The sequence below is a fragment of the Malania oleifera genome, chromosome 3 (assembly GCF_029873635.1).
Source record: "Malania oleifera isolate guangnan ecotype guangnan chromosome 3, ASM2987363v1, whole genome shotgun sequence".
Taxonomy (NCBI): domain Eukaryota; kingdom Viridiplantae; phylum Streptophyta; class Magnoliopsida; order Santalales; family Ximeniaceae; genus Malania; species Malania oleifera.
In genome coordinates, this window is record NC_080419.1 from 51,922,225 (window position 1) to 51,948,004 (window position 25,780).

Genomic DNA, 25,780 nt, shown 5'->3' on the forward strand with positions numbered 1-25,780 from the left:
TTCACTGTTTCAAGAGAAATTATAATATGATTTAAAATTGATCTTTTACAAAATATATCTCTTTTTTCTATCTCTCATTTTTTCTTTTCTATTCGCCCGCCTACTTCAAGCTTTATGTATGTATGTCAAAATGAGAGGAAAAATCCCTTTTATAGGGTAATAAGGATAACACATAATTTATTGTAGTGGAAAATGAAGGGACATAATTTATGAAGGTAGAAAATGAAGAGGCGACAATAATTAATTTTTATGATTTTAATAACAAAAATATAATTTGTCCTTATTTCATTAACATCTTCGCAGTAGCTGAATGTGGGTAAAGACAGTGGGCCTGGAATGAGAATGGCCCACGTGAAGCACTCTGGGCCTCACTTCTACGTCGGTTTGGCCCAACGCAGAAAATAACCGGCCGGGTTACTCATGAACTTCGGCCCAACTCATGCACTAGCCGCGCCGTGTTCCTTTTTGAACCCTCCCGTTCTTCTTGCGCGGGGCAAAAGGGCGGGAGAGATTTATGCAGGAAACGGCAGCAGAAAACTGGATAGCGCGGAGAGAACGACGAATTTTCCCTCGATTCCGAGGGAAAAACTGTGAGAAAGTGAGAGAAAAATGGGGGACCTGATGGACTCACTTCCTTCATCGGGCTCACTTGATCTCGACATCGTTCGCAGGTCCGTCAATTGCTTTGTCGCTGTCTCTTTCCCTCTTTATTCATTTAAGGATTTTTTTTTTCCATTTTTTTCTCAGTCGAATGGGAGACCTAACGGACATTCTCAGAAGCTCCAACGAAGAGTTTGAGTTAAATTTTTCGGATTCTGAGAAATTACTGCAAGATTGCGCCCTGCATCTTGAGGTAACTCTTTTTTCTCCGTGTGGATATTTGTCTAATTTGTCATTATGCTTTCTCAATCACGTTATTGCTGAACGAAATTACAACGCAGATCAAAATTAAAGAAATTATATCAGAGCACTCCTACTTCAGCTCCTCAGCAGATGAAGATTTGGGTAAGCCTCCCGTGTATGTCTTTGTTTGGTTACCCAGAAAATTTAAGAAAAGGATAATTAACTTTTCCTTTGAGTTTTTAGATTTCAATAAATAGAACTATAGTAAATTAGAAAACGTGCTTAATTTTGCGTACAGCTCAAGGGGTTTAGATGTACACTTCCACACAATAAAAAAGTTAAAAAACACAGGATAAAAATTTTGTATTGTTTCCTTGTCAACGAAACAGAGACACTACTCTCTGTGTGTATGTGGGTGTGTAGGTGGTCGGATGGGTTTGTATTTGTTAAATGTTGTAGTTGTATAAATGCAGATGTATGCTTGAAACATTTGAAGGGGGAGCTTAAGGTGGTGGAGGCTGAGAATGCTAAAATCTCCAATGAAATTGAGGTTCTTAGAATGACTTGTTTGGAAGGTTGGAAGCTTATAGGATTATCTTCCTCTCCCTCTCTCGCATAGACACGCACATGCGCACGCACGCACACATACTTGTGTGCCCATGTGCCCACAAACAATGTTTATAGAATGCTTAATTGTCTCTCTTTCTTACAGATTCTAATCAATTGGAGAGTAATCTTGAAGGATTGAAGTATTCAATTGATTTTGTTGCATCTCAGGTTAGATAGCTAATGTTAGGGAACTTTTAAATATATTAAATTACAGTATTTATTTGTTAGAAAAGGTTTTTTGGGTATATAAAACAAGTTAAAATGGGATTTATAGTGCCATGATGAAAAGGGGCTGTAATTGACATCTGGATTTTGTCATATGACCTTTGCAAGTTTGGTTGGTTTGAGTTTCTTACTATCTGTTTTAGTTACATATTTGTAGAAATGGTCAGTTTCATAGTGTTGGGAAAAAAATTTGTAAAAAATTTTCCCTCCTTATGCAATAAATGGGGCAATTAAATTACCATTATTAACCAATTAGGCAGTAATAAATATCAGTGATAGAATTTTTACGCACAGTAAATAATTGTGAAAAATTTGATGGCAACTAAATTTAAAGAAGACACGACATTTTTATGTGGAAAACCCCAAAATGGGTAAAAATCACGGGGACCTATGGTCCAGGAAAAATCCACTGTGTATTAAGTAGTACAACAACCCAATCTACCACTTTTACCCAAGTGGTGAAAGTACAACCAGATAAGGGTACAGGAAGGATCTCACGAGATCTACACAAACAGAGAGAAAGACACAACGATTAGAACCATTGAAGTAGTAGCGCACAATATTGTCTACAATATATTGAAAAATCAGGTCAATTGGAAACCGTTTGACTGTCGATCGGACGATGAATAGCGGCTGCTACCTTCCCATTTCTCTGTTTCAAGAGTATGGACGCACTCACTCTTTTGTATTGCGTTCACTTCTCTGCAATCTCCAGCACGCTTCTCCTCCTTTTAAATGCAAATATCCCTTCTTCTCTCACTAGTATTACAACTAATCATGGCAGAGTTGGTTGGGTGGGTGTGATGATCTTCACTCGCTTCCCTCTTATTATTATTATTATTATTACAATTCTCTCCCTCCCGACTCACAATGAGGTCCAGCAGACTTGCTGCCCCTCTGCAAAACTTGAACTTTCTTGAAGGTTAAGTCCTTGTCATCATGTCTGCTCCATTGTCATTTGTGTGGATATTTGCAAGCATTAACAAATTCATCTCTAACACATCCTGAATCCAATGATATATTATCTCAATATGCTTGGATCTAGAGTGAAATGTCGGATTTTTACTGAGATGAATTGCACTTTGACCGTCATAGTGTATTTTATATTTCTCTTGCTCAAGTCCTAGCTCCTTCCAAAATTTCTTCATCCACAGTATTTCTGTTGATGCCTCAATGATGGCAATATATTCTGCTTCCTTGGTTGACAAACGAACATATTTCTATAATTTAGATTGCCATGATACTACACCTCTAGCAAAGTTTATTAAATATCCCAATGTGGATTTTCTAAAATCTAGATTGCTGGCCATGTCTGTCAATTTTGGTATGAATGAATCAATTGTATATTCAATTGTGTATTTTTTACATACTCGGGTCCCTATTTAACATTTACTTAGAAAATAAAATATGGAAAAATAGAAGAGGACATAACTTGCAGTTGAGATGTGTAGTTTAGCTTTGGTGGGGGGTCTCAATTTATAGTCTCTGGCTTGTGGCAAGATCTTATGGTAGGTGGTGGTGGCCCACCACCATGGTAGGTGGCGGTGGCTCACCTACCAGGTGGCCGTCATCCACCAACCGTGACTGTTGTTCACACTGCTGGCTGACATTCACCAATCGTGGCCGTCGTTCACATTGTAAAGATTTCTACATTATTTACATCCTAAACAAATTTTGCCAACATACAACACATGTAGCTGTCAATTATAGCATATGTAGCTGTCAATTTTGCTAACATCCCCCCTCAAATTGATGCTGGGCGATCGAGAAACGTCAATTTGGCAAGAAGAAATTGATGGCGAGGACGAGAAAGAGCGTTGGTGAAAACATCAGCGGTTTGGTGTTAAGTGGAAATGAGTGGAAGAGTAATCTCCTGACGAGCAAAGGCTTCACGAATGGAATGACAATCCACCTCAATATGTTTGGTGCGTTCATGAAAAACGAGGTTGGCAGCAATCTGAATAGAACTTGTATTATCAGCATGAAAAGGAGTAGGAGTAAGCTGTGGAACACAAAGTTCTCCTAACAACCCTCGAAGCCATAAGAATTCAGAATAGGCAGACGACCTAGCCCAATATTTAGACTCAGTGGTTGACTTCGAGACATGAGCCCGCTTCTTACTCTTCCAAGAAATGAGGGCATCGCCAAGGAACATACACCAACCCATAATAGAACGATGAGTATCCGCACATCCAGCCTAGTCGGCATCGTTAAAACCCATCAATTGTAAAGAATTCCTTGAAGGGAAGAACAAGCTGCGACGAGATGCCCCTTTGAGATATCAAAGAAGACGACGGACAGCAGCCAAATGTGATTGGCATGGAGCCTACATAAATTGACTGTCCTGCTAAACAGTAAACAAGATATCAGGTTGAGTAATGGTCAAATAATTTAAACTACCCACTAGCTACTGATACATCGAAGGATCAGATAAGGGATCACCATCCGCCTGATGCATCTTTAAATTGACCTCCATACGTGTAAGAACCGAATTACAGTTTTGAAGACCGGCTAATGAAAGAAGTTCTTGGGTATACTTGTACTGATGTAAGAGTATACCATTCAGACAATGTTGAACCTCAAGTCCAAGAAAATACTGTAGTGGACCAAGATTTTTCATATGAAATGAAGATTTGAGGTGCTGTAAGAGCTGCTCAATTACGTGGGGATCAGATCTTGTAATCACAATATCATCGACATACACAAGAAGTATAACAATCCCAAGGGCAATCTTGCAAAAGAAAAAAAAGGAGTCACACTGACTCTGAGTAAAATTGAAATCCATTAGAGTAGTACAAAACTTTTCAAACCATGCTCGCGGTGCCTGCTTCAAACCATATAGAGCCCACTTTAAGTGACAAACCTCAACAGAAGAAGAAGGAAACAAGCCAGGAGGAGGAGACATAATGTTGTAAAATGATTGGTTATAGGAAGCACAGCGGAACAAGTAAAACGCAACAAGTAATCAAACACAACCAGTATATGAGAAACAACAAGAACAACAACATGAGAATTTACGTGGTTCGGCAATGCCTACATCCACAGAAGCAATTGACACAAAAAATTCACTAAGAAATTATAGAGTACACGGTACACTTCTAATAAATGATCTCTCTTGTCTCACAATACACTCAGACAAGAATATATAGACTTTCCTTTGAAGGTTCCCCCTTAAAAACCAACTTAATGTTCAAATTCAAATTTTGAATTTCTGTCTCGCTGCCCAGAAACAAAATCGTTGACTGTTTTCTAAGATTTCTTGAAACCATTGATGGTTTGAGATACCGAGAGCATGTTTTTTGAAGATGCCTGAGATTTCAGTGAATCCGTCGACGGTTTTAGAAAAGCCTCCTAGAATGCCGCACTATGTTGTTCTCCTTGTGTAAATTAGTCATTTCAAGAAAGGAGCCACCATTCACAACTCATAAATATTTCTTCCTTTAGATCACTATGTAAAAATGCATTCTTCACATCCATCTGGCGAAGTGACCATTCTTTCGAAACAACAATGGCCATAACAGTGCGGATAGTAGTCATTTTGGCCACAGGATGGAATGCTTCCTCATAATCAAGCCCATACTCCTGCCTATTCCTGAGTGCGACCAGACGAGCTTTATGTCTTTCGATAGAACCATCAGCATGTAGCTTGATAGTGTAGACCCATTTGCACCCAATAGGCTTAACTCTAGCAGGACAAGGGACAATGTCCCAAGTGTGATTGTCCTGAAGAGCCTGAAGTTCGTCCTGCATAGCTTGCCGCCAACACTCATGAGCAGAAGCCTGAAAATAAGACTTAAGCACAAAGGTAGTAATAAGAGTGGCCTGAAGAGCAGAAGAAGAAAAACCATACCAATCTGGAGGTCGCGAAACCCTAGTAGACCCGCGGGGCGCATGCAAGACAAGATCAGGTGGCGGTTCAGAAGAAGGAAGAGGCAGTGGGTGACGTTGTTGATACACAAAACTTCGCTTAAAACGAGAAGTAATACTAGACACGTCATCAAAAGGAGGAAGCGAAATAGAGGAAGAAACATGATTAGTATGAGATGGAAAGAAATATTGATTTTTTTAAAAAATCACATTGTGAGAAATATGAAGCTTGTTAGCATCTGCATCATAACACACAAACCCTTTATGAGAATTACTATAGCTAAGAAAAGCACATTGAACAAATTGAGCCGCAAGCTTGTGACGTTCAATGGGAGGTAAGTGAACAAAACAAACGCAACCAAAAACATGCAGTGAATTATAATCAGGAGAAACACCAAACAAACGAGAATATGGAGAATCAAGATCCAAGGTAGGAGAAGGCAGACGATTAATCAAATATACAGCCGTAGATAAGGCTTCTACCCAAAATCTAGAAGGAACAGAAGATTCAATCATCAATGTACGAACAACATCTAAAAGGTGACGATTCTTATGCTTGGCAACGCCATTCTATTGAGGGGTGGAAGGACTCGAACGCTGAGAGAGAATACCCTTCTGTTGGAGAAAAGATCGAAAAGGATGAGATATGTATTCGCCCCCAGAATCTGAGCGTAAGATCTTAATATAGGTATAAAGTTGGGTTTCTACATAGGCAACAAAAGTTTGGAAGCTTGAGAACACATCAGCTTTAGAACGAAGAAAATAGGCCCATTTGAAACGACTTTAATCATCAATAAATGTCACAAAATATTTATATTGAGCATGAGAAATAACAGGACTCATACCCCAAACATCAAAATGAATAATTTCAAAACATGTTGAAACACGACTACCCTATAAAGGAAAAGGTAAAGATTTGCTTTTACCAAGTTTACAAGAAGCACAATCAAAAGATATCGAAGAAGACACACTTGTATTATTCAAATAACCACGTTTCATAAGATGTGTCAAAATTACAGAGTTTGGATGACCCAATTTCTTATGCCAAAATTGGCTATTATTATTAGCAATAGCAGAGCAACCAAGAGAAATTGAATGAGGAATGGTAAATGATTGAAGAGGAAAAAGACGTCCCACTTTAGGCCCCTTGGCTATCTCCTGTCCCGACGCTTGATCTTGCACACGACAACTAGAACGATCAAAATGAATAGAACAATTTTCTTCTACTAATTGTCCAACCGAAATGAGATTGACAGATAAATCAGGGGACACGGAAACATTAGTAAAGGAAGACCCCAAATTTCCAACAGTTGTAATAGGAAGAGTACTACTATCGGCGATCTGAATATGTTGCTTACCATCATACATACGAAATCATATAAAGTTGCCTGACTGCCAGTCATGTGATTGGAAGCTGCAGAGTCAATTAACCAAGGAGAAGTTAGAATATTTTTCTTACCTTGAAGACCAAGAGTAGAGAGGGTTGAAATGATCATCTCTTGAACTTGCTCGAGAGTAATGTTGGAAGACAGACTTGGAATAGCAGGCTGTGCGGAAGATGTAGGCACAAAATTGGACTGAACAGCAGTATGAAAAGCAGGAGCGGATCGATTCTGAGGACGTACACGACAATCCTTAATGATATGACCCTCCTTGCAATAATTGCAGAATTTCTTGCTACAATGTTTTGCAATGTGCCCAATTTCCTTGCAATTATAACACTATGGCGGAAATTTGGATCGTCCTTTGCCTTCAGCGGCGTAGGCCACATTAAAAGTCTTAAAACCACCAACATCTTGAGAAAGGCCAAGCTGTGAGGTGAGATGCTGTTCTTCACGCAAGAGTTCACCCAAGCAAACCTCTAAAGATGGGACAGGTGTGCGATTGATTAACCTAGCTCGTGCACTTTCAAACTCGAGTCGGAGCTTCATCAAGAATTGATCCCGCTGGCTCTTGGAATGAACCGCATGTAGTGCTGCCATAGCTTCTTTGGGAACTTGAGAATGCACCAGCCTAGAATAATCATTCCATAAATTAATAAAACCACAATAAAATTGCTCAATGGAGAGATTCCCCTGGCGATAGTTTTCGATGTCTAACTCCAATTGAAACTTTTGAGCAGAATTGTTTTGATAATAAATTTGCCGAAGGTAATCCCACATCATCTTAGCAGTAGTGAACCCATGAAGATTGTTGACCATATGAGGTTCAACAGAGCTGAGTAGTCAAGAAGCAACTTTGGGATTCCTACTTTCCTAGGAACTAAGCTTGTTGGAATCAGTTGGAGCCTTAGAAGACCCATCCAAATGACCCTATAACTCCTTCCCTTTCACAAACATTCGGAACAGGAATTCCCAACTGGCATAGTTCTTGCCATTAAGGTGAACAATAGAATTTTCTTCTGACATAATTACCACCAAAAAAACAAAAATTAGGTAGAACAGAGAAATCTCAACAGTTACTAGAATAAGAATTTCAACTGCCCAACAACACCAAAAAAATATTTTCCGATAGCCACACACCCAAACATAATTGCTACAAACTTATAGCCATAGGAACCATGCTTTGCAATAAAGATATAATCAGAAAGGATAAACCTGATTCACCGGAATTGCCCCTCCAAAATCTGTCGACAGCCACCAAGAATTCGTCACAATTAGAAATAGAACCTCCAAACCAGAAATCCACTGCACTAGGACTTCACAAAAAAAAAATTCCCGACACCTTCAATAGAACTGCCGAACAACAGTTTAGAAGCCACCGAAAATTACTGATCTCCTAAAGAAACTACTGCTACCCAAAACTCTCTGCTGCTACAAAAAAAAATTACCAAGAAACGAAGAAACCAAGAATTCAGCTTCAGCCAAGCTGAGAGATAACTATAAAAAAAAATTGGGGCTCTGATACCATGTCAATTTTGGTCTGAATGAATCAATTGTATATTCAATTGTGTATTCTTTACATACTCGGGTCCCTATTTAACATGTACACAGAATAAAATATGGAAAAATAGAAGGACACAACTTGCAGTTGAGATGTGTAGTTTAGCTTCGATGGGGAGTCAATTTATAGCCTCTGGCTTGTGGCAAGATCTCATGGTAGGTGGCCGTCATTCACCAACTGTGGCTGTCGTTCACACTGCTGGCCGACATTCAGCAATCATGGCCGTCGTTTACACTGTAGGGATTTCTACATTATTTACATCCTAAACAAATTTTGCCAACATGCAACACATGTAGCTGTCAATTACAACATATGTAGCTGTCAATTCTGCTAACAATGTCAGCATCTATATAGCCAACCAACTTTGCCTTGCAGTTCCCAAAACATAAATAGAGTTTAGACGTACCCTGAGATATTGAAGAATCCATTTTATTGCTTCCGAATGTTGCTTTCCTGGATTTGACAAAAATCAACTTATCACTTCAACTGCATGCATGATTTTTGGTCTTGTGCAAACCATAGCATGCATTAGGCTACCTATTGCTGATGCATAAGGAGCCTTCTTCATGTAGTCTTTCTCGCTTGAAGTCGTAGGAGACTTTATGAACTCAGCTTGAAGTGACCTGCAAGTGGAGAACTTACTGTCTTGGCATTACTTGTCTTGGCATTGCTCATATTGAATCTCTCCAACACCTTTTCAATGTATTTTTCTTGCGAGAGCCACTATTTTTTGTTCTTTATGTCTCGAGATATCCTTATGCCAAGAATATGCTTTGCGGTCCCCAAGTCCTTCATTGCAAAGGACTTACTCAATTCTGCTTTCAAGCTAGTTATTCTATTTGTATCATGTCAAACATTTAACATGTCATCAACATACAATAAGAGAATAATAAAATCATCACTTGAAAATTTCGTAACAAACACATAGTGATCGGAAGTAGTATTACTGTACTAATTCTCTGTCATGAAGGATTCAAATTTCTTATACCATTGTCTCAGGGGTTGCGTTAGGCTGTAAAGACTTTCACTTTGAAACCTTCCGGTTGCTCCATGTAAATTTCCTCCTCCAGGTCATCGCGAAGAAAAAGAGTTTTTACATCAATTTGTTCAATCTCCAAGTTCAAACTTGCAGCTATACCAAGAAGAACTCTGATAGAAGACTTTTTTACAATAGGTGAAAACATCTCGTTAAAATTGATACCTTTCTTTTGATTGAATCCACTTTGATGACCAATCTGGCTTTATATTTGGGTTGAGAACTGTTCCCATCGTTCTTCAATCTGTACACCCATTTGTTCTTGAGTGCTTTCTTACCCTTTGGTATCTGTACCAACTCATAGGTTCTGTTTTCTTGTAGTGACTGCATTTCTTCTTGCATAGTTTGTAGCCATTCTGCCTTATGAATACTAGTTATAGCTTCATCAAAGCACTCAGGTTTTCTTGCTTTAGTTAGGTTCAAAAAATCTTCAGAATAATACCTTGGATTGCCGCGATGCTCCCTAAAAGATCTTCTGACCTCGGGTTGAATTGGTGGATCTGGAGGGGTTTGCTCGACCTGTTCTTCGATAGTTTCATCATCACGCATCTGTTGGCTAAATTCATTTTCATTCGTTTCTTGCTCGTCTCCCCTGTAATTATCATTCGCCACGAATTGGAATTCTGGAACGGGATCAACAACTTTTATTGGTGCTGGCTTTGGTGTGTCACTCTTTTTATCAAAGTCTTCAATGGTTTGAGCTTCAAAAAATACAACGTCCCTGCTTCTAACCAGCTTCTTGTTAATAGGATCCCACAATCTGTAGCCAAATTCTTCATGCCCATAGCCTAAGAAAATGCACTGCTTCGATTTTCCATCTAATTTTGATCTTTCATCCTTTGGAATGTGAAGAAATGCTCTACATCCAAATACTTTTAAATGATCATATGAAACATCTTTTCCTGTTCATACCTTTTTTGGTACATCCCCTTGGAGAGGAATTGATGGTGACAGGTTGATTAGATCCACTATAGTACACATTGCTTCATCCCAAAATGTGCATGGCAATTTTGCATTAGAAAGCGTGAATCTGATTCTTTCTGTAATGGTTCTCTATTCATTTTTCAGCCACGTAGTTGTGTTCAGGAGTCTTAGGAACACTTTTCTGAAGCATGATGCCATGTTCCCTGCAATAGGCTTCAAATGGCCCTCTGTATTCACCTCCATTATCAGCCCTGATGCATTTTAATATTCTTCCTGTTTCTCTTTCAACATTGACTCGGAATTGCTTGAATTTCTCAGGCACCTTTTTTTTTTTGTTTTCAAAGCATAGGCCCACAGTTTTCTAGAACAGTCATCAATAAATGTAACAAAATATAATGCACCTCCTAAAGTTATGTCACCCATCGAACAAACATCAGTGTGCACCAAATCAAGAATGTTTGATTTTCTGTGTGGTGGATACCTATGAAATGACAGTGAGTGCATGTCTTTAATCCCATGCCTTCAGTTGTAAGAATTTTCTTCTTGGCAAGTGTCTCCAGCCCTTTTTCACTCAAGTGTCCAAGCCGCTTGTGCCAAAGTTCCATTGAGGAGTCCACAACTAGATTTACCTCTCCCTTGCACAATTTGATCTGTGTGGTGTATAAATAATTTATTTTCTTTCCTCTAGCTACCACATGTGATCCCTCGCTGAGTTTCCATTTTCCATTACCAAAGTGGTTATGGTACCCATCATTATCTAGAGCACCAACGGAAATTAATTTAAGTTTGATGTAGGGACATACCTGACCTTTTTTGGAAGAATCTTACAGCCAATATCTGTCTCCAGCCAGGCGCCTCCAATGCCGGTAATCTTTGATATCCTGTGATTTCCCATCTTTACACAGCCATAATCACTGCTAGTATAGGAGGTGAACAGATCACATCATGAAGTGATGTGGAATGAAGCACTTGAATCAACAACCCAAGTGCAATCCTAGTAAGCAATACAGGCATCATCACAAATAATTAAAACATGGCTGTCAATAGTGGTAGCTGCGGTCCCTGTTTCATTTTTTTTTTCATCCTTGTTTGTGCCTCATTCTTTGGATTTTTCCCTTTTAAATTTTCTACAATTCTTCTTTATGTGCCCTTTGATGCCGCAATGGTAGCACTTAATGTCCTTTTTCAAACTGGATTTAGATCTCCCCCTCAAGTGGCTCTGTCAGTCAGGATTTTTAAAATTTGGGTTTGTTCTTCTCCCTTGCCTTGCGGATACAAGTGCCTCAGGCTGTGAGGTGATATTCTGGCCCTTCCTTCTAGTCTCTTCATTGAAAAGACTCTCCTTTTTAGTGTTCATGTCGATATGACCTGCAGAATTATTTAAGGCCACAACCAGTGCATCCCAGCTATCTGGCATGGTTCCCAATAGCAAACATGCCTGCAACTCATCATCCAAATTAATTTTCATTTGGTGAGCTGATTAATAATATCTTGAGAAATGACCTGCAGAATTATTTAAGGCCACAACCAGTGCATCCCAGCTATCTGGCATGGTTCCCAATAGCAAACATGCCTGCAACTCATCATCCAAATTAATTTTCATTTCGGTGAGCTGATTAATAATATCTTGAGAAATATTTAGATCCTCTGACATGTTTCAGCCTTCTCTTTATCTCAAATTGACCAATCTTTTAACAAGAAAAACCTTGTTTTGAGAGGTTTTCCTAGCATATAAGGTCTCTAGTTTCTTCCACAAATCATATGCATTTGTTTCATTAGCCACGTGATGAAACACACTTTTGTCAATCCACTGCCTAATGAGACCAACTATTTTTCTATTTACCCTCTCCCATTCTCTATCTGTTTTCTCTGTTGGTTTTACCTTATGCCCCTCAACTGGATCATATAGATCTTTGCAAATAAAATGTCTTCCATTCTCGGCTTCCAAATTGAATAATTTGTTTCTGTCAATTTAAACATAGTGCTACTAGTTTCCTCTTTTTTAATTGCACAAGAATTACACAATTAGTGTAACCAGGCTCTTATACCAGAATGTTAAGAAAAATTGCTGTAAATTTTTTTTCCTCCTTATGCAATAAATGGTGCAATTAAATTACCAGTATTAATCAATTAGGCAGTAATAAATATCAGTGACAATTTTTACCACATAGTAAATAATTGTGAAAAGTTGATAGCAACTAAATTTAAAGAAGACACCAAATTTTTATGCGGAAAACCCCAAAATGGGTAAAAACCACGGGGCCTTTGGTCCAGGCAAAATGCACTATGCATTAAGTAGTACAACAACAATCTACCACTTTTACCCAAGTGGTGAAAATGCAACAAGATAAGGGTACGGGAAGGATCTCATCTGATCTACACAAACAGAGAGAAATACGCAATGATTGGAATCGTTGAAGTAGTAGCCCACAGTATTGTATGGACACACTCACTTGTGCTCACTCTTTTGTATTGCGTTCACTTCTCTGCATTCTCCAGCATGCCTCTCTTCCTTTTAAATGCAAATATCACTTCTTCTCCTACTAATCTTGCAGCTATTCATGGAAGAGTTGGTGAGAGTTGGTTGGGGTGGGTGTGATGATGTTCACATGCTTCCTATATTGACATGACATGCCCATGTGGATATGTCCCCTCCATGTGAGGAGGGACCTGACACATAGATGTTACTTTTTGTAGTATCAGTATTATAAGTCAGATGATCAAGAAAGGTGCCTAAGAAAAGAACTTGTAATTACAGTAAAATTTTCCAAATATAGACTATTAGCCTGCCTTAAATTTTTCCAAAAAGAAGTGCTGGTCAGTGTTTGCCTAAGTGCTTATTGTATCCAATTGTTTGAATTTTGTTTGTGATGTCCCCTCCCCCCTTTCTATTCTTTGTTAAATATATACATCCTTCATCCACAATAATATAAAGCCTATTTGAGGCCATTTCATGTTCAGAAATTGCATTTAAACTGCCAGTTTGTTCTGCAGGGCGTGGATAAAGCGAAAGCAGGTGCACATGATGATTGCTCTTCAAATGAAGAAGATCCAGTGAATTCAACCAATGTTCCAGATGATCACAAGTTTGAGGTTTTGTTCCTTGCATTTTAATTGGTCAATACACTTCTTCATACATGTTGCGCTAGCAATGGAATATTAGTGTTAAAAAAATATGAAATCATGAATCTAGGAATCCAAACTCTACAGTGGCTCCTTTAATTCGTTGCATTCTACTGTCTATTAATGCTTAATTATTATTGATTTATGCAGTTATGATTAAAAAATGTTGAGTGTTAATCTATCTTGATGTACTTTATGACAAATCTGGTTATATTTTTGGTGCTAGTTTCATCTGCCATATTGCAGTTTCTAATGTGACCACTAGTTTCATTTTGGTGCATTTTTGTCTGTCCCATGTAGATTTTGGAACTTAGTAATCAGATCGAGAAGAACAAAATAACTTTGAAGTCATTGCAGGATCTTGATTGTGCTTTTAAAAGGTAAGGAAATTCAGCTACTTAGGGTTTTTGCCTTCTGTACTTTTCTATGGTTTGTTCTCATAGCATCATATGCATTTGTTACTTTATCTTCTAGGCTTGATGCTATGGAAAAGATTCAGGATACATTGACTGGGGTAAAGGTCATTGAATTTGACGGAAATAGCATTAGACTGTCTTTGAGCACACACATCCTTAATTATGAAGGTTTGTTGTGCCGACAAAAGATTGAAGATACCATTGAACCATCTGAATTGAATCATGAAATGTTAATAGAAGTGATGGATGGGACCATGCAGTTGAAGAAGGTTGAGGTACGTTCTCACTTTTTAAAATTTGCAATCGTTTGATGATCTTTGATCATCATGTGTATCATTTCTCTCTAGAATGAAGAAACGAGGAAAACTTCAACATTGAGAATCAAAATGTGTATTGCGATCAGTGAATGGTTCGTTATCAATAATCAATGAGTGTCAAATCACCCGTACGAGAGGCAACCTATGCATGGCATAGATACTGCAAGAATTTTAATGTTCTTAACATGTATATCATTATTTTGGCTGGTTGCTTTGAAGTGGCTGTTTAGTGTTTAGGATACCAGCTGTGTAAGACCTTGGTTACGACTTGCTCATATCCTTGAAAATATTTTTTTCGGGTGCTCGACTCTTTCTGGGTAATAGGATGCTGTCTGGTTCTATTTTCAATTTTTAGTGATTAAAGTGATAAATGCCACCAGGGCATAAGGCGTATGTGTTTGTGTACTTTGTACATTTTTGAGTTTTTACACTTGAAAATTTCGGTCATTTTAAAAAAAGTAAAAATGTAATGTTTGTCTCGTTTTGTTAAATATTAAGTACAATGCTAAGTATTAATATTTTATGAAAACTATGTATTTTTAGGTAATGAAAAAAATGAAGTTCAACTGTTCTTATTTGAAAGGTAAACTCAGATATCAGGGTTTGCAACTTAAAAAACAGTCACAAAAATAGAAGCCTTTCCGCAATTTGTTTTTGATCTTGATAAGCTACTCAGAATCAATTGGCAAAAGGTCAACGGTTGCCAGAATTGCTCAGACAATCCAACTGGCTCCTCAGTAATAAATAGTGTTTGCTACTTAAACAGTCCATGTTTTTAGTAGCATTGTAGGATTGAAATACAAGTAAATCTCTATGTTTTTAACAAGTTTGCTAATGCAAAAATGAATTCATGGACATGCTGCCCGTTACCTGTCAAGGATTGCCACAGTTTTTTTTAAACACAAGGGAGGCTTACGTTTATGATCTAAACAAATTAAAGACGTTTAGTGATTTTTTCTTGTTTTATGTCAATTATATTGTTTTTCTATTTTTGGATAATAAAAAAAACATTAGTTAGAAGAGAGAGAGAGAGAGAGAACACAAAGTGGGACAAGTTATCCTCCGAAGGATGGCAAAAGGAAGGAGAGAAAAGGAGAATTTATACAACAAGATAATTATGCTACGAAGAAAGAAGATCGGAGAAGCAAACAGATGAAAGCCTACAAAGAAGCAAGAAAAAATGTCCCCACAGCAAGTGTGGAGTTAGAGTGAACCTTAAAAATACAAGCATTCTTCTCTAAACAAATGCTTAGAACACTGCATAGATTGCACACAACCACAACCTGTTGCATTCTTATGTCTCTCAAAGCCTTTGAAAGAAGTCAACAAAAACGTCTCCAAAGAGCTTGGGCGCAAGGCACACAACCAAAGAATCCAAATAACTTATTTGATAAGCTCTACGCCACTAAAGATAGCTAGAACAGATGAGAATGCGACTCATCATTGGCGTAATGCATCACACACATCAAAAGATGAAGTGTTGTGAGAACACTTAATCTATAGAAGATTGTTGATGTCAACTCTATTCAAGATGACCAGCCAAACTAAAACCTTAACCTTGGGGGCAACCTTAGTGTAGTAAAATTAGAGAAAGAGAGAAGCGAAAAAGAGAAGAAAAGAAGAAGAAAGCAAGGGGAAGGAAAGAGACGGTAGCTCCTGGAACCTTATGTAATGCGTACAGCTTCAAGTCCACCCTCTAATATATTGATAATAATAAAAAGGACTGGTCAAAATACCCCCACTCACACAACCTAATTACAAAAGTAACATATTCTCTTCTAACACCCTCCTCAAGTTGGAGTTGTATAAATTCACCCAATCACAACTTTTTACAACCATTAGACAAGGCAAGCTTAGATAAAGACTTTGTCAAAACAGCCTAACTGATCAACATATTTCACATAAGGAGTCTTGACCTTCTTCAACACGGCATCCCTCACAAAATGACAATCAACTTCAATGTGCTTTGTCCTCTCATGAAATACTGGGTTTCTAGTGATATAAATGGAAGCTTGATTATCAAAATTCATATCTATTAGCTTCATTGTCTAAAATCCCATCTATGATAGAGAGACGTTAGTCACATAAGCTCACTTACAGTATAAGCCATAGCTCAACATTATGCTTCAGCACTAGATATTGCTAAAGCAGTTTGTTTCTGGCTATGAAAGGTAATAAGATTTTTTTTTTTTTTGAAAAGTAATAGTAATTTATTAATAAAGAATGTACAAGATGTAGGTAAGAATGTACAAATATGCCAGGCTGAGCAGCAGGTGCTACATTCCTAAGATGGGCAGAACGGCAAGGAAATCACTCCAGTTTTCGTATTGCAGATCTTTAGAGCAGAAGCTCCACTGGAACAGATTGCTATGTACCCTCTGATAGATCATTGTAGCCTCAGCTTCTTTGTTGTTGAAGATTCTGTTATTTCTTTCCTTTCATAGTTCCCAATTAACTGATGCAGGGATGGAGAGTTTAAGGAGCTTGAGGTGGCTTTTGCGATTTGAGAAAGATCAAGCCAAAAGGAGAGATCCTGCAGTGAGTGGGGGATAACCCACTGTAATTTTAGAGCAGAGAAGAGATGATTCCAAAGCTGTATGCTGTACTCACAATGTAGGAATAAGTGATTCAATGACTCCCTGTTTTTTTTTTTTTTTGTTTTTTTACGAAGGAAACAGAAGCACCAAAGTACATCCTCTTTTTGGGTGGTTGTCGGTGGTAAGAATTTTATTCATGGAAGACAAGTAAAGCAAGAAGGATATTTTTGTGGGAATAAGCTGATTCCAGAAGAGTTTATGGTTGGGATGTGGGAATTGGAGAGAGCCCAATTTTTTCTAAAAAGTATGGAGTAAAGTGATTTCACCGTGAAAATTTTATCCTTTGGAGGCCAAACTATTGTGTCTTCGTCAATGCAATTGACACTCGCTGAGTACAGTAAATCCAGAAATTTACCCACACTGACATGCTCCAAAGCTCTTGGGTTTCTATTGAATGAGATGCTCCAGAACACCAGATTTTGGTTTGATTGAAGGGTCTTAGAGACCTTAGAATTTTTTTCAGAAGATATGTTGTATAAATATGGGAATAAGAGTTTGAGTGGCTGTTGAGAAACCCATCTATCGTCCAAAATCTGATGGCAGAATGTGGCTAAAGATGACCCTAGCTTTTTTCTAGAAATCTTCCAGAACGCAGAGGATTCCCTTCCACAATCCTTTGTCGTGAGATGATTTTGGGTATGTGGGGTACTAATCTTTCTACTTGTAACCATATTTAATGCAGATTAGCTTCTTCCACAAGCTGTTTTTGTGTTGACAGAATCTTCATATCCATTTGAAAGTGCCCTGTTCATTATGCTAATGCTTTTGATTCCCAGACCTTATTGATGTACCCACAGGTAGGTTCTCTCCCATTGCAACAAGGGGTATTTGTAGGAAGCTGAATTATCTTGCCACAGAAAGTTCTGTTGTATGCCTTCAAGCTTGTTGGCAACTAACTTGGGGATGGGTGTAATGGATAGGTGTAGGTGGGTATGCTTGATAAATGACAATGTGCTTCTATTCTGTGTTAGTCTGCCTCTTAAGGATAGATAGCTGCATTCCATGAGGCTAGCCTCTTTTCCATTTTTTCAATGGTGTTATTCCATGAGCTTTTGGCTTTAAATCTTGCTCTCAATGGAAGGCCTAGATGTGTGGTTAGTAGGCTTCCTGTTTGAAACTTGAAAATGTTTGCCATTTCTGCTGGGTTCATGTGGTGGACTCCCACAGAGTAGAGTTTACTCTTTTTCAGGTTAGTTCTAAGAGCAGAGATTGCTTCAAAGCACAGCGAAAGGCCCCTGAGGCTTTGGTGATCCTGTGTTCAATTCTTGCAAAAAAAATAATGGTGTCATCAGCAAAGAGAATATGAGACATATCAATCTTGTGGTTACCTTTACAGATGCTGAAACCTGAAAAAAAGCTTAATTGTGCAGCTTTAGCTTGTAAAATACCATTGTGAACAAGAAAGGGATAGGGGGTCTCCTTGACATAGAGCTCAAGAACTGTGAAAGAATCCAACTTGTGCACCATTGATGATGATGGAGAAGGCAGGGGATGAGATGCATGACCAAATCCTTTCCTCTATTTCAGACGAAAGCCCATGTACTCATGCTTTACATTAACTTTCCCCAACTTACTTGATCAAATTCCTTGTCCATGTCCATTTTGCATAGAGATTCTTCTTCACCTCCTTGTAGCACTGCATGTACACATTCATTTGCAATCAAGGCAGCATAAAAAAATTCTTTTTGATACAAACACATTTTGTGTCTCAGTAATGCAACACTTGCTTTAGTTTGTTTGAGAGGGTTTCTGCTAGGATTTTGCAGACAGAATTCAGAAGACTAATTGGTCTAAAGTTTGAAATGTTCTCTGCCCCTCCTTTTTGGGGATAAGTGCTATGAATGTAGCATTAAAACTTCTTTCAAATTTCCCATGCTTGTGGAACTCTTCAAGTGTTGTGAGGATGTCATTTCTAGATATGTGCAAACAACCTTGGAAAAGGGCTAGTGTGAAGTCATGCGGTCTTGGGGCTTTGTCTGCATTAATCTCTTTGATTGATTAAAGCACCTCATTTTCTTCAAATTTTTTTCCAAACCTAATCTCCTCCTTTGGTAGCCTCTTGAAAGCATCCCTGATCAAAGTTGACGTCCAATTGAACAGTTCTGAGTATAGGTTGGTGTAGAACTTCACCATTTCTGATTTGATGGAGTTGGGCTATGAAATTGTGGCGTCTTTGATAACCAGCCTATTTATGAGATTATGTCTCCTTAGTAAAGAAGCCATTTTATTGAAAATTTTTGTGTTTTTGTCTCTGTTTCAACCATAAAGTCTGAAATTTTTGCCTCCAAGAAATTTCTTCCATGTTTAGGATCTTCTGAAGATCCTTACTGGCTACTGCTATTTTCTCTAATCTCCCTCTCCTTTGAAGTGAGAAGTCTGGTTTTTTCAATGGACTCTCAATATTTGATATTGTCCCTCAACTCATTCCTCTTAATGATGGCATCCTTGAATATAGATTCCCCCCACCCTTTGATGTTGGCTTTAAGGGCTTGTAGTTTTTTTTTTGCTAAGATAAAGGGAAGGGTGCCCGAAAAAGAATAGTTGTTCCACCATTCTTCAATCATCTTGGGGAATTCATCCATAGATAACCAATAGATTTTGAATTTGAAAGGATATTTGCCCCCCAGTGGATGCTTCATAATCCATCGAAACAAGAGAATTATTAAACAAGAAGTGACTTAGCTTCGAGAATTTATCATCCCAGTTTGAACTGATGAGAAATCTATCGAGTTTGAGCAGACAGGAATTGATCTGTTTGTTGGACTAGGTGTATCTTGCACCATTTAAGGGCGATCCATCAATTCAACTTCTTGTATGAACTCTGAGAATTTCCTTATATTTCTTAATATGGAGTTGGTTCCTATTCTTTCATGGGGGTACTGACTACAATATCTCATTAAAATCCCCACAAATGCACCATGAATTTGTGTAGTTTTCTTTGTTTTGCAAGCTCCTCCTAAAAGATAACTTCTTCCTGCTCCTTATTTGGAGCATACACTACTGTTTGAAGCCAATCTAAATTTCTTCCAATTGAATGGAGTTTCATTGAAACATAATACCTGCCTTGCTTGATCTTTGTGTGTTGATAGAGCAATTAATTCCACATGATGATGATTCCACCTGATTGACCTATGGCATCCAAGGTGACCCATTAGATTGGCTTTTCCTTGAAAAGTGAGCTAATGATGAAATGGTCAACTGTTTGAAGCTTCTTTTCTTGAAGACAAACAATGTTTGGTTTCCATTAGTGGAGGGAGGCTCTAAGATGGGATCTTTTCACCTTGTTGTTTAGTACTCTGATGTTCCATGATAAAATTTTGGGCTTCATGGATTTGCTTTTTCGTTCTATCTGACCTTGCAAATTGTTGCCTAATTAGATTCCCCTTGATTCCTCTATATTGTTGAAGAGGAGATGCAGATTGTTCTCGTAACCTGCTAAATATCCCCACATTCCTCTAGAATTCTAGAACATCTTCACCAGGTCAGTTAGTTGACTTCCCTATGTTAATTAATTGAAAACCACTAGGGTTAACGCACAAACTGCATTCCTTGTTGGCTGAGTTTGGATCATCATTTTCCTCTATATGGTTTTCTCCTCTTGAGTAAGATTCCTGACAATAGTTAAAGCGGAAGTGCTCTCCTCTTAAGTTAGAAAGGGATGATTTTGGTTCAAATGGTTGAAGGTGCAGTTCATTTGTGTGAGGGGAGTAAAAATGATTTGGGTGTAATGTAAATGATGTAAGAGTGCTGATTTTGCTAGGCTTATCACCCTCACTGTCGAGATATGTTCAATGTAGTTACAATCAAGTAGATCAACTTGCCAACCAATTGCTTATATCAACGTTTGTGTTCAAGGTCATGTGCAACATCCTTAGACAACTTAATGTTAGGATCCCTAGGAATATCAACTGGTTTAGCTCCCAACAAACCAGTTTCACTTAGCAAGTTCAAGCTATATTTTAGCGGAGACGGACTCAACCCTTTTTTGCATTATATAATCTCAATACCAAGAAAGTAACATAGAGTAAAGTCCTTGATTTGAAAATTTTCATGAAGCTATTGCTTAACATTTGCAATTCGATCTGGTCACTGCCAATGATGATGTTATCATCAACATAAACAGCTAGAAGTACCACACCTTTCTCTGTTTTATGGACAAATACCAAAGAATCAGAGTAGCACTAGGTAAAGCCAAATGTAGAGGCCACCACACTAAATTTGTTAACCAGGCTAGAGAAGGCTGCTTAAGACCATAAATGGCCTTATGCAATCCACATACTTTAACATCCTTCCCTTGAGCAACATACCTAGGGGTTGCCTTATGTATACATCTTGCAAATCTTCGTATAAAAAGGCATTCTTCATATTCAATTGATTCAAGGGCCAATCAAAATAATTTCCAACAAGATCAGCGCAAGAACATAATTTAATTGAACAACAAGAAAGTTTTAAAATAATCAGTATCATATGTTTATGTGTATTCCTTGGCAACCATCAGCCTTAAGTTGTTTAATAGAGGGGTTAGGAATATATTAGATAGTGTAGACCTAAGGACACCTAACTAACTCCTTACCTAGAGGAAGATTCGTGGGGTCCCATGTCCCTTGAGTGGTCTAGGCATTTATGCCTACATCAATTGCATGCTTCCACCCAAGGTTAGAAAGCGCTTCCACATGTGATTAAAGGCTAGAAACATAGGAAACAAACAAGGAAAAAGAATGCAAAGGACTCGGAAGGTGAAGAACTAAAACATAGTGAGCCATAGGATAAGCTATTACAAGGATTTTTGAGTACATGTTTGAGTACCTTTCCAATGAGCAATGGGCAATACAAGTCACACTAGGATGGATCTCCATAGGGTTGTGCATAGATTTGTTTAAATCGAATAAACAAACCAAACTATACTAATTCCGTTTATTTCCGTCTAAATGGTTCGGTTATGAAAGAAAAAAACAGTTCAACTCAGTACCAAAATTACGACAGAAAATTTATTCAGTTCAATTTCAGTTTTATTAGTCCAGAACTGACAACCAAATAAACCAAACTTTGCATCTTTCTTAGTTGAGTCTCAAATTGAATTTTATTCTTCAATTAGTTCTTTGGGCCCAACATTGTTGAAAGTTTGCTTTAGCCTCTAGACCCACTTCTAACCACTTGTTCAAATCTAGGTGACTTAAAATGAAAATCAGAAGGTCATGGTGAGAGACGTGAGCTGCCTTTATCCATCACCATGAGTAGATCTTGAGCAGAGGCAGGGGATCAAAATATTGGGATTTCATTTTCTGGATCAAAAAGGAAATTAAAAAAAAGAGCAATATAAATGAAGAATTTAAAGAGTGGAGAGGTATGTTTAGATAATAAAAGATGAGAACCATGAGATCAGTTTAGTAATTGGTGCTTCACCTATCTACAATAGAGGCAAGGGAGGGTGACGTTTTTGAGATTGAAAACCATATTCATGCGAACTTAAAAAAATGTGGGAGATTAGAGCTGCTCCACCCATCACCAAGATAGAGCCATCATCGAATGAGTAAGAGACATAGTTGAATTGAAGGGCCATCTACTTTAGGAAAGAGATCGCAACACAGGAGTTTTGTTGATTCAGTTCTTTAAATTCTTGAACGGATAATTTCAATGTGTTCAATTTCGGTGTTAACGGTTATTTAGTCCTTTAACATTATTAGTGTGTGCTAGAGTTATGTTTGTAAGTGTAAGTTAGTAAGCATATTATGGTCATTGGAATTGTACTTGACATATATTATAAATAGAGGGAGTGCCCTATCATTGAGGCATTTTACCCAATTATTCAACATGGTATCAGAGCAAGATTCAACCTAAACCCTACCATCACCACCAAGCCAAACCCTAAATGTAGGCATCATTATAGGAGGATCAAACACACTCCTACAGTCTAGAAACAAGTCTAGGGATTGCCAAAAAACTTAGCCATTGTTGGAAAATTTCCTCTCCATTATTGTCCTTTTTAGAACCTTCAAAACCCTTCCATATAACCAACCATATAACCAACAATAGAACCCTCCAATTTGTAGATTTGCAAAACTCCATCGTCGGTGAAGGATTTTTAGAAGAAGACTAACCATTCTTATTGAATTTCAAGAGGCACGATTACAAGATAAATCGTAGAGGAAGTCCACCATATTAGGAAGGCCACAAAATCAGCAAATCAAATCTCCACAAAATCAGCAAATCAAATTAGCAAATCTCTAGGCTAGAAAACAGGAAACTGGAACTACTAGAAACAAAAATAGTAATTTCAAAATTTTAAAAATAGAATTTGCTGATTTATTCGCTAGAAATCCGACACCCCCCCTCAAGTTGGAGCATAGATATTTATCATGCCCAACTTGCTTACAAAGAGCTCAAAACTAGGTTTGAAAAGTCCTTTGGAGAAGATATCGACTATTTGTTGACTAGTAGGGACAAAAGGCATATAAACAACCCCACTATTAATCTTCTCTTTTATGAAGTGTCTGTAAATCTCTACATGCTTTGTGCAATCATGTGGTACTGGATTTTGAGCAATACTTATGGCAGCTTTGTTGTCACAATACAACTTCATTGGCATGTTCACCGGCATCCGTAGCTCTTCAAGAATTCTCTTAAGCCATAGCATCTCACAAACTCGTTAGCCATATCCCTATATTCTGCCTCGGCATTGCTCCTTGCAACCACATTCTGTTTCTTACTTCGCCATGTGACCATATTTTACTAGACATAAGTATAGTATCTTGATGTGGATCTCTTGTCAATAACTGAGCTTGCCCAATCTGCATCAGTGTATGCCTCTATGTTCTTTAGGCGCTGGTCATTGCCGACTTATATGACATCATCAGAAGAAAAGAGCACGAGGCTATGATACTATGAAGGATTTTTTAGAAGAAGAATAACCATTTTATTGAATTTCAAGAGACATGACTACAATATAAATAGTAGAGGAAGGCCACAAAATCAGCAAATCAAATCACTACAAAATCTGCCAATCAAATCACCACAAAATCAGCAAATCAAATCTGCAGATCTCTAGGCTAGAAAGCAGGAAACTGAAACTACTAGAAAGTGAAATAGTAATTTCAGATTTAAAAAAAATAGAATTTCCTAATTTGTTCCTTAGAAATCCGACGGTCGGAAACCTCCTCACACGCCCCCATGTGCCAGCTGATTGCCGGCAGTGCCAAGTCCACTCGTCGGCGCATGAGATAATTTGTGGCCACCTTTTTCTGCATTTTTTCTGTAGAATGTCTTGATTACTTCCACAAACCATAATATCATGCTATTAGGCATGCTTTTTATTCAAAAATCCAACCTTTTTTGACCATGTAAACATGACAATTAGGTGTAACGGTGTTGTTGTTTGGAGTTAGTAAAGTTCATTTGTGAGTCTTTCAGAGTAGTGGCAACTTTTATAAAAGTTCATTTGTGAGTCTCTTGGAGCAGTGAGTCTCTTGGATCAGTGACAACTTTCATACATTGATCTTGTAGGGCTATGGTAGTGCTGTGTCTAGTTGTTGGTGACTTGTTCGTGGTTGAATCAGTGGTTGACTCATTTGTGGTTGTTTCAGTTGGTTCAAAAGTTCACTTGTGGTTGTTTCGATTGGTCCAGGAGTTCATTTTTGTAATTAAAGAGCATTTTGTTTGTTGTGTATTTCTGATTTGCTGTTGTACCAAGGTTGTGTGTGTTGGGCTGGCGTCCTCAAATCTAAAAAGTGTGTTTCCCTTGTTAGGCACTTGTTCAGGTGAACAACATACCATAATTGTCTCGAAGGAAGAGTATTCAAGGTTCCTATAGTATCAAGCATCCCAACAAGCATCTCATCACATTGCATCTTTTGCTCAAAAGGGATCTTATAGTGTGTTTATCTCCACTAGTCCTTAAATTATCCACTTTGCTTCTATTGACCATATGACAAGTGTAACCAACTTCTTTTCTACCCTCCAGTATCTTAAAAATCTACTTCAAGTTACCCTTTCTGATAGGTCCACGACTACAGTTAAGGGCATAGGAATAGTAAATCCTACTCCCTCCATCTTTTTTTTTTTAGGTTTTTTTTTGTACATTCCTAAGTTCCCATTCAATCTCATGTCAATTAGTAAGCTTACAAAGGCCCAAAAATTATTCTGTAACCTTCTTTCTTGATTATGTGGTTTATTCAGGATCTGAAGATGAAGAAGACAATTGGTACAGGTCATGAGGCTCGTGGACTTTACTACTTTGATTCACTCTTTTCTCCCACTTCCTACAAAGTTGCTAGTACACCACTTCAAATCCATTGTCACCTTGGTCATCTATCCTTGGACAAATTGGAACAACTTGTTTCTATCTTGAGTTTTTGTGTCTAGTCTTGAGTGTTGACTCTTGTCAGTTGGGTAAACATCATCGTGTTTCCTTTGCTTCTTGGGTCAACAAACGGGCAGAAAGTCCTTTCATGCTCATTCATTTTGATGTTTGGAGTCCTTGTTGTGTCACATTGAGATTGGGGTTTTGGTACTTAATTACATTTGTTGATGACTTCTTCTCGTGTTGCATTGAAATTGGGGTTTTGGTACTTAGTTACATTTGTCGATGACTACTCTAGGATGATTTGGTTGTATTTTGTGAAATATCGTTCATAGTTGTTTAATATCTCCTTATGTTCTCAAATAAAGAAATAGTTTGATACGTTCATCTAGATACTTCTTAGTGATAATGCTATGGAGTACTTCAATACCCAATTCAATACGTATATGATTAATTATGGTATGATTTATCAGTCATATTGTGCCCACACTAGCAAAACGGAGTTGTAGAAGGGAAAAATTGACATATTTTTGAAGTCACACGTACCCTATTGTATCAAATGAATGTCCCCAAAGTTTTTTGGG

At 37.9% G+C, this 25,780-nt stretch overlaps 1 protein-coding gene across 2 annotated transcripts in view; it reads left to right on the forward strand.

Annotated features, from left to right (window-relative positions):
* The first annotated feature begins 452 nt into the window (after positions 1–452).
* Positions 453–25,780, forward strand: part of LOC131152234 (uncharacterized) — a 71,178-nt gene continuing 45,850 nt past the window's right edge. Inside the window, exons 1-8 of one of the 2 annotated variants that reach the window (XM_058103989.1) lie at positions 453–671; positions 748–853; positions 942–1,005; positions 1,317–1,418; positions 1,556–1,620; positions 13,442–13,540; positions 13,871–13,950; positions 14,045–14,261. In XM_058103989.1, coding sequence (XP_057959972.1) covers positions 610–671; positions 748–853; positions 942–1,005; positions 1,317–1,418; positions 1,556–1,620; positions 13,442–13,540; positions 13,871–13,950; positions 14,045–14,261 — 795 coding nt within the window. In that variant the 5' untranslated portion in view covers positions 453–609. The remainder of the gene's footprint in view (positions 672–747; positions 854–941; positions 1,006–1,316; positions 1,419–1,555; positions 1,621–13,441; positions 13,541–13,870; positions 13,951–14,044; positions 14,262–25,780) is intronic. The other variant, XM_058103990.1, reaches the window with a different exon arrangement.